Below are 9,691 nucleotides of genomic sequence, written 5' to 3'. Positions count from 1 at the left end.
TCAAGTGGTAGAGTGCTAGCCTTGAGCTGAAGAGCTGAGGGACAGTGCCCAGGCCCAGAGTTCAGGCCCCACAACCGGACCCCCCCCAAAAAAGAGGCTTAGGAATAGCCCCAGGTCCTGAGTTCAAGCCCTAGAACTAGCCAAAAAAAAGGCGGGGGATGCACTTACTACCTGACTTAAGAAAGAGTAACCCTCTTAATAACAATACTATTAACAATAAAATTATAACAAAATTATATTTTAAAAAATCTGAGTTAGGCTACTTAGGAATTGGATTTATGCAAAAATGAAATACCCTAGTCTTGCTATCAGTCATTCTTTTTTTTTTTTTTCAGTTGTCGGTTTTTTAACTCTGGGACTGGGCGCTGTCCCTCAGCGCTAGTGCTCTACCACTTGAGCCACAGTACCACTTCCAGTTTTCTGGTGGTTAGTTGGAGATAAGAGTCTCAGGGACTTTCCTGTCCAGGCTAGCTTTGAACGGTGATCCTCAGATCTCAGCCTCCTGAGTTAGCTAGCTAGGATTACAGGTGTGAGCTACTGGCATCTGGCTCTATCATTCATTCTTAAGATATATCTTAATGCTAATATTTTCCTTCCATGGATTGAAATGGAAATATCATTAATGGCCTTAATAGAGTTGACCTAGCTGGAAACCAACCAGAGCAGAACAACCACGCAGTGGGCAGTGGGACTGAGGGCTTAGACTGACAGCTTTTTTGGCTGACTGCCTGTGTCTTACTAGCTGTGTCTACGGCCCTGTGTCAGACGCAGGATTTTTTCTGAATGATGTTTGTGGAGTATTGGAAGCTAAAAAGAGCTAGCTGTCCTTCACTTGGATGACAGACCCTTTTTGAGAATTTGAGGAAAAGGTCTGGATACCTGGTTAGCATAAAGTTGTGCACTATGTAAGAATTAGTAAGCCCTTCATGCATGACTGTACATCCTCTATTAACTCACCTTCTTAATCCCTTTATAGAAGTCAGTGAAGAGAACACAAAAGCTGGTACAAAGCTCTAGCTTCCACAAGTCTTGGTTTTTGCTGTGAATTAGGCAGCACACATTCCCACTTTTCCTCCTTCACCTATGCAGACATTACTAAGTGATCATGCATTAATTCATACAAACATAGCATTACATTCTCTCCCTAGAGTCAGCTCAGGAGATGAACTGTCCTTTGCACACCATGAGGAAAGTTTGCAAATGTAGCAGCCATACTCAGAGGAACAGTCAGCGTCCTGGATGATGAGATCATCTACCTTGATAGGTTCCTGTATTAAGCCCAGGAATCCTAATGGTACTGAGGTCAATCAACAATTGCACCAAGTCCTCTGTGTGCCTACAGTTCAGTGTGTACACATAGGAAAACGGACTGCCTGGGGCTCTCAGGAAGCAATACAGTCCACATGACCTGTGTCTCAAGCCTTAAACTTTGTACTGAGTTCAGCTTACTGCTACAGAAATGGAATGTGAGAAACTGACTTCATTTACACTGCTGAGAGAGAGGCCCTTTGTACTTAACTGGTAGGTTGAGAGCAAGTGAGCCAATATTTCTCCAGTATTTCTCCTTTGTAAGTTGAAAGGTTCAGGCAGGGTGGATGACCTGTGCTGTCAGCTCCTCAGGAAGCTGCTGCCTCTTTGTTTTTAAGCCCCTGGTGGCTGTGTGTTTGTCAGAAGTTGATTTCAGTGAAGTTTACATTTAATCTGAGATGAGGAATGGTGTGTTTCATTGCTTCTCCAGCTCCAGATCCCCTTCTGTGTGTGTTATTTAGTGACAGGGGACAGGGTGGTGCTTTGAACTGCTGGTGTGTATCTCCCAAGTTAGGAGTTGAGTGCAGTACTCATGCTGGCCTCTGCCCGGAGCCCAGCTGCAACTCAGATAAGATAGCCAACCCTATGGGGAGAGAACATGGCACAATGGGAAATGACTCTGGCCACCTCTTAGCATCCCCATTTGCAAAGCACATGGTGACTCTCTTATTTCAACAGAGATAGCTCTGATACTTGCTGAAAAACTCTTCCATTCCAGGTGGAAGGCCGAAGCCCCTGAGTTCATCCCACAGCAGTTCGTTCACACTAGCATCCTCCAGCTATATTTAGTTTTGTTGCTACACAGTTAGAGCAGACCTACAGGTTAAGGGGCTCAAGCCCACAAGACTCCATCTGTATGCAGCCATTGGTCCTCGGTGATCACCACCACTTAGTCTTGATGGCTACAAATGCAGGGCTACCTGCCACCCCTCTCAGGTTTCTAATATGGCAGCCTGAGTTATAGAACTCAATACAGCTAAATTTAGTATCATGGTTTAATTACAAAGGGAACAGCTAAGTGGTAGGCGCTGGTGTGCTGGTGGTAGGGAGGGACAGGAGCTTCAGATCCCATGGAGACAAGATGCTACCCATTCACCAAATCAAATGATTGAACTGAATCTCCAGTCCCTGGCAGTCAGCCCCATCATGAAAGCATCTAGCCTAGTGCAGGAGCACCCGTGATCCCCAACCCACCTCCTGGGTCATCTTAACCACGTAAACTCAGGCCTGGTGCAAAGAATAAGAAAAAATACTCCTTAGAGACAGGACATCTCAAGGTTTAAGTTAGGAGCTATGTGCTAATAGCATGTGCCAAAAAACAATCTTTTGTGTGCTAATCCTGTGGCTTGATCTCAGGGCCTGGCCACTGTCCCTAAGCTTGTTTGTTCAAGGCTAACACTCTACCACTTGAGCCACAGCTCTACTTCTGACTTTTTTGTTTTTGGGGGTCCAGTCGTGGGGCCTGAACTCTGGGCCTGGGCGCTGTCCCTCAGCTCTTCAGCTCAAGGCTAGCGCTCTACCACTTGAGACACAGCACCACTTCCGGCTTTTTTCGCTTACGTGGTGCTGAGGAATCGAACCCAGGGCCTCATGCATACAAGGCAAGCACTCTACCACTGAGCCACCTTCCCAGCCCCTACTTCTGACTTTTTGGAAGTTTAAAAGTATCAAGGACTATCCCTGCTGGCTTTGAACCTCGATCCTCAGATCTCAACCTCTTGATTCACTAAGATTACAGGTGTGAGTTACCATGACTTAGCTGTTTATTTTCATTTTTTGTCCATTGTGGGGCTCAAACTCAGGACTTGGGCACTGACTTCTTTTTTGCTCTACCAGTCTCACTTCTGGTTTTCTGGTGATTAAGTGGAGATAAGAGTCTCATAGACTTCCCTGTGCAGGCTGGCTTTGAACCACAATCCTCAGATCTCAACCTCCTGAGTAGCTGGAATTACAGGTGTGCGCCACCCGTGCCTGGCTTCCTGTTTATTTTAAAATGTTTTTTTTTCTTTTTTTAAATCTGTGCAGTTTATCTCTTTTAGAGCATTGTAATAAATCTTTAGTGATTTGATATTTTTCCAGCCACAAATTGCTTGTCCTACACTCCCTCTTCACAGCAGAGTGCCCAAAGCAGGAAGGGGATGGCCAAGGTCTCTCACAGAAAGGGATGACCACAGGGGATCACTTGGTACATAGACACATCCACACACATTTGTCCACCTTTCTGCTTTCTCTCACCCAAGGAGCCAGTGTATCAACCAGGTGAAAGAGGTGAAGGAGCAGTGTGAAGAGCAGAGAGAAGAGGTCACCAAAAAGAGAAAAGAAGCTGCAGCTTCCAGGGACCTGGGTGAAAAAAACAACCAACATCAGCAGGTAACTGAGGGCCTTTTCTGCGCAGGACGTCCAAAAGGCTTTCCTAGCACGGCCGTGGGCTCCTGGTGACTTCCATCACTAACTGCTCTGACTTTGGTTCTCTAGGGTACAACAGAGCAAAATGATTCTGGGATGATTGAGGTTTTGTGTGTGTTTATATTTTCATTTCTCTTGGCTAATACTACATGGTAATGATCATAAGAGTAATCTTTATTTAACCTACTTAGAAACTTCCATGGTCATATTAACATTTCGACCAACAGCCTCTGTTTCTTTACATCCTCATTAGCATTTGCTACTGTTTATCTTTGTGATATAGCCTTCTATATGGGTGGGAGTAATAAATAGCACATTACCATTATAATTTGCCTTTCCCTACTAACTTACTGGGCATCTTTTCATGAAGTTTACTGGACATTTGGATTTTGGAGACATAGCTGTTTGCACCCTTTTCCTATTGATTTAGGAAGCTCTAAGAGTTTGTTATATATTCTAAATATATAAAGATAAGTGATATTGGATGTATGGTTTTCAATTTTTTTAAATGTGGATTGTAACTGCATTTCCTCAATACTATATATTGAAACACAGGTTTTAATTAATTACATCCACTTCATTTCTTTTATTGCTGTTAGTATCATATCTAGGAAACACAAGACCATGGGGATGTACTTTATAGTTTTTAGCTCTGATTTTATAGCTCTATGTTCTGAGTTTATTTTTTCTTAGTACTAGAGTTTGTTTTTGGAGTCTCTTGCATGTTAAGCAGGCTCTGTTCTCCTCTGATCTATCCCTCCAGCCTTTTTTGTTCTGGTTATTTTTGAGATAGGGTCTTAGTTTTTGATCTGGCTGACCTGGACCATGTTCTTCCTATTTTTACTTCCCTCCATAGCTAGGATGGCAGGTGTACACCAGCAGTCCCAGCCTTTTCTGTTTTCTTCCTTTTTTTAATCCCCCTGCCAATCCTGGAACTTGAACTCAGGGCTTAGACACTGTCTGTGAGCTTTTTTTTTTTTTTTTTTTGCTTAAGGCTAGCACTCTACTGTTTGAGCCACAGCTCCATTTTTGTCATTTTGGTGGTTGGTTGGAAATAAGAGTCTCATTGGCTTTCTTGCCCAGTCTGGCTTTGAACAGTGGTCCTCAGATTTCAGGCTCCTGAGTAGGATCACAGGCATGAGCCACCTATGCCTAGCACATCCAGCTTTTTCAATAGATAGAGGGTCTCATGAACTTTTTTTGCCCTGACTGGCCTGAACTTTTGGATTCAGATCATTGTGTTTATGATGCAGGTACTCTCCCACTTGAGCCATGTCTCTAGCCCCTTTGTGTTTTAGCTATTTTGAAGTAATATTGTGCTTTTATGCCTGGGCTTCCATCCTTCTACCTAGGCTTCCCTGTATCACTGTGGAGGGCAGTCATGTTCCTCTGCATCAAGCCATTGATATCTCCCCCACACTACCCCCCTTCCAAGCCAGGATAAGAGTTGTTTGCTGCCACACCCAGGCTGGCATTGAACCTGTCTCCCTTCAGTTACCTCCCAAGGAGCTAGAATTATAGACATGAGCCACCATGCCTATATTTTTTTTAGTAAGTTTGAGTTTTTTTCTTTATTAATCTAGCTGAGCTTCCCAATTTTGTTCATCTTTTCAAAAAACTATTAGTTTCATTAACTTTCTGTATTGTTAGATTCTCTATCTCATTCATTTCCATATTTCCTTTAGATTCATTCAGCTGTTCTTTTTCTAATGCCTCTTAATTCTTTTCAAAATTATCGGCTGACATTAGTTATAAGAGGGGATACCACTATTTCCACATATTTACCCCATATTCTGACTGTTTTACCTCCTCTGTTACCTCTCCCTGCCCCCACTGACATCCCCAAACAGGTTTCCTCATATTGTTTTCATACTTTTTTTTAAACTGCCTTAAGGTGACAAGATTGCAGTACACATTTGAGCTGGTTTGTTTTGTTGTTGATTTTTTTTTTTTTTAGGTTCACAGCAAAATCATTTGAAAGGAAAGTACAGACATTTCCTCTATCTCCCACCATCATGGTATATTTGTCACAGTTGGCGAAACGACACTGACACATCATAATTACTCAAATCCACAGAAAGGGTAGGGTGTACTTATGAAGGGGTTTGGACAGTGTGTAATGTCATGAAGTCAGGCCTAGTATCAGATCGAGGATTTTCACTGCTCTGCTGTGCACTCCTTGCCCCACCTACCCCTAGGAGACACGGATTTTTTCCATCAGTTGTGGGGCTTGAAATTGGGACTGGGTTCTGAGTTTTTCTGCTCAAGCGTAGCACTCTACCACTCTGAGCCACAGTGCCACTTCTGGTTTTCTGGTGGCTAACTGGAGATTAGAGTCTCCCAGACTTTCCTGCCTGGGCTGGCTTTGAATCGTGATCCTCAGATCTCAGCCTCTTGAATAGCTAAGATTACAGGTGTGAGCCACCAGCACAGGTGACATGGATTGTTTTTGTGACCAGTACTTCATTGTAGACTATTTCCTAAGTGGCTGTACTATCATACATCCCACCAGCAGTGAACAAGAGTTCCTTCTGCTCCACATCCTTGCAGCTTTTGCAGTGTCAGTGTTCTAGTGTTCTTTCCATAATTATTGAGTGTTGAATTTCCTAATCTTTATATCATCTTTGGTGAGATGTCCCTTAAGGTCTTTGGTCCACCTTTAAAGTTGGATACTTAGGATATTTTATTGTTAACCTTAACCTTACAATTTATTTAAATATTTGGCATAATATTCCTTTATAAGATTTATCTTTTACAAATACTTTTCTCCCGGTCTGGAATTGAACCTAGGGCCTCATGCATGCAAGGTAGTGAGCCAACTTCCCAGCCCTCTACATTCATTTTTGAAAAGCTGTTGTTAGTGTTATATCACCATCATTTGTTGGAAAAGCCTATCTTTGTTTCCTCCATTGCTCCTTCATCAGACATCGCTTTATATTTATGTGGGTATATTTGGGGGTTTTCTATTTTTTTATTTCTAGTATGTTCCATTTACCTATTTGTCTTTCACAGTTAATAGATTCACAGGAAGTCTTGAAGTCGGGTAGTGTTGGGTCTCTTACTTTGTTTTCTCTCAGTATTGCATTGTCAATGCTGGGTCTTTTGATGTTCATAAAAACTCTAGAGTTGGTTAGTATTATCCACAGATAACTTGAACTATAACCACATTTATAGAACAAGTTAAGAAGAACCAACATCTTGGTAATATCGAGTCTTCCTGATAACAAACATGTAACATTTTCCCACATAGTTCTTATTGGATTTCTTCAGTTTTGTAGTTTTCCTACTAGAGTTTTGTCAATTTGTTAAATTTATTCTTTAGTACACACACACACACACACAAACACAGTTCTTCAACATCCCTGAGCAAGAAGAATTTGAAATTAGAAAGCTTAATACCATTTATATAATCACCTTAATATTAAAACTGTTTTAAGTACAATGTTGAAAAGAAATGGTAAGCTGGTAGTGTGGCTCAAGTGGTCAGACCCTGACTCCTTCATTACCACACCCTCCCACCAAAACAATGAAATGAACAAAGAAATAACTTCCTTCTATTTTGACTTATTCCTTATATTAATGGAAAAGCTTTCTCACTGTTAAGTATGATACTTGCATTAATGTTTTGTTTTTATTCTCAGGTTGAGGAAATGTCCTTTGCTCCAGCTGTTAGTTTTAAATGTATCTATTAAGATGATCCCTGACTTTCTTCTTTAGCCTGTTGATATGATGATGCACATAATTGTTTTTCAAATGTGTTTAGACTTGCATAATCTGGAATAAATCACATTAGGTAATGGTGTAGAAATCTTTATAACTTTTGGATTTCATTTGCTATTTTGCTGAGTTTTGAAATGTGCTCATGAGAGATTCTGGTCTTTTTGGTTTTTTTGTATTGTCTTTGGCGTTGGTATTGGGATATTGCTAGCTATGAATAATAAGTTAGTCCGCATCTTTCTTCTGAAACAATGTGGAATTGGTATAATTCTTTAAATGTTTGTTAAATTCACTAGTGAACACACCTGGATCCAGTGCTGTCAGTTTTACAGGTTATTAATTAGTGATTTAATTTCTATAATAGACCTGGGACTATTTATAGGGTGTGTGTGTGTGTGTGTGTGTGGCTGGCGCTCTACCACTCACTCCTTCATTACATAGATAATGCATGCCATCTTATGTGTAAATTTGAACAGAAATTGGTCTATTTCATCTGAGGTTTTTGTCAAGTTTTCTTCCTTGATATATTTGTGTGTTGTCTCTGAATTTTTAAAGAGTTTTCTTTCTGATTATTTTTTATAGTTTTGAAATGGTGTGCCTAGGTGTAGATTTCTTGGATTTATCCTGCCTGCTGTTCTGAGTTTTCTGAACCTGTTTTAGCTTTTGACATCTATTTTGGGGAAATTCTGATTTATTTTGAATTTGTCTCTGATTCGTGTTGTATGTACTTTTAAACCAGTTGTAGTTGTCTTATGGCACTTAGTTATTGTTATTTTATTCTCATTTAGGCTTTTATTTAAATATCCTTGATCTCAGAGAATCTGTCCAGCTGTGTCCAGTCCAGTAATATGCACATCAAAGCTTTTATTTTCTTCATTTGTTTTAGTGGTTTTGATAGCTGGCATTTATCCTCTTTCTCCATCTCTTAAAATTTCCATCTCTCTGCCTATAATGTCTGTCCTTCCATGATGCCTACTTTTACGTTAGTCTTTGGCATATGAATTATAGTTGTTTTAAATTCCTGCTCTGGGAAAATCTAACATCTCTGCCATGTCTAGTTTGATGTTTACTTTCACTCCCATTTTTCTTTTCTTTCAGAATGCCTTTTTTTTTCTTGGCAGCTGGACATAAGAGGAACTGTTGTAAATAGACCTTTATGAGATAGAAATGGGAAGCACTCTGGACCTAGGAGTAAACTTCAGTCTTTTAGTGAGCTAGAATGATCCTTCCTCCTACACCCTGATACATCTAAGTACCCATCACCCTCCCATACTTATGAGAATTCCCAACGTGACCTAGAGCTGGGTATTTCCCTACCTTTAGATCTATTAGCCTGATAATCACCCCTGCAGCTTAGTGAACATCTTGTTAAAGGAGAATGAGTATTCTCTGGCTTATTTCAAAGTGGTTCCTCTTCTCTTCCTACTGCTAGAAGGAACCAGATTGTTCAGTTTACTGTGAGAAGTTGGTGAGCTAGAGGTTAATTGGTGGGGCAGAGGACTCCTTCCTATGACTGGGTCTCTTGGAATTTTTAGGTAGGGCTTGTCTGTACTGAGGTTGTAAATTGCAATTCAGGATTCCCCACCCCAGCCCTAGTACACCAGTGGTATCTGCTTGAATTCTTTTCTCTGTAAGCTAACTCCAATCTTAGGGGCAAGGCTTTGCTTGCGTAGCCCCAAGAATTGATGGGTGTTGTGACTTTATCCTTTTTAGACTACATGATGAGTTCCAAGGTGCTTTAATTGGGAACTTCTTTAATACAGGTGTTGAAATGTACAAATGCCTCTGCACACTGCTTTAGCTGCCTCCCGTAGGTTTTGGTATGATATGTTACTGTTTTAATTTGTGTCTAAGTATTTTTCTCATTTGCTTTGTGATTTCTTGTTTGATCTATTGGTTATTTGTGTTTAATTTCCATATAGTTTAAGTTTCTCCAGTTTTATTGTTATTGATTTATAGTTTTCATGCTTATGATTCCTGTCATTTAAATTCATTGCAGCTTGATGTGTAGCCCACCCTGTGTTGTGCTGGGGGTGGGGGTGGGGAGTTACCCATGTGCACGAGAACACACATTCTTCTCTTGTTAAGTGTTCTATAGCTGTTTGTTCAGTCTAGCTAATTTATGGTAGAGTTTGTCTTTTTCACTAAATTTTCCTGCCTGGTTTTTACTTTTAGTATTGAATGTACTTTCTGTGAGATATGGACTTAAAATCTCAAGTCTGTATATATATATATATATATATATATATATATATATATA

At 40.6% G+C, this 9,691-nt stretch overlaps 1 protein-coding gene across 2 annotated transcripts in view; it reads left to right on the top strand.

Annotated features, from left to right (window-relative positions):
* Golm1 (golgi membrane protein 1) overlaps nucleotides 1-9,691 on the top strand; it is a 51,381-nt gene that overhangs the window by 37,327 nt on the left and 4,363 nt on the right. For both annotated transcript variants that reach the window (XM_013031078.1, XM_013031077.1), the window contains one exon: nucleotides 3,549-3,678. In XM_013031078.1, coding sequence (XP_012886532.1) covers nucleotides 3,549-3,678 — 130 coding nt within the window. The remainder of the gene's footprint in view (nucleotides 1-3,548; nucleotides 3,679-9,691) is intronic.

Source organism: Dipodomys ordii, unplaced genomic scaffold, assembly GCF_000151885.1.
Source record: "Dipodomys ordii isolate 6190 unplaced genomic scaffold, Dord_2.0 Scaffold137, whole genome shotgun sequence".
NCBI classification, from domain to species: Eukaryota; Metazoa; Chordata; class Mammalia; order Rodentia; family Heteromyidae; genus Dipodomys; species Dipodomys ordii.
The sequence above is the reverse complement of the archived record's forward strand: the minus strand, read 5'-3'. Positions and strand labels throughout refer to the sequence as shown.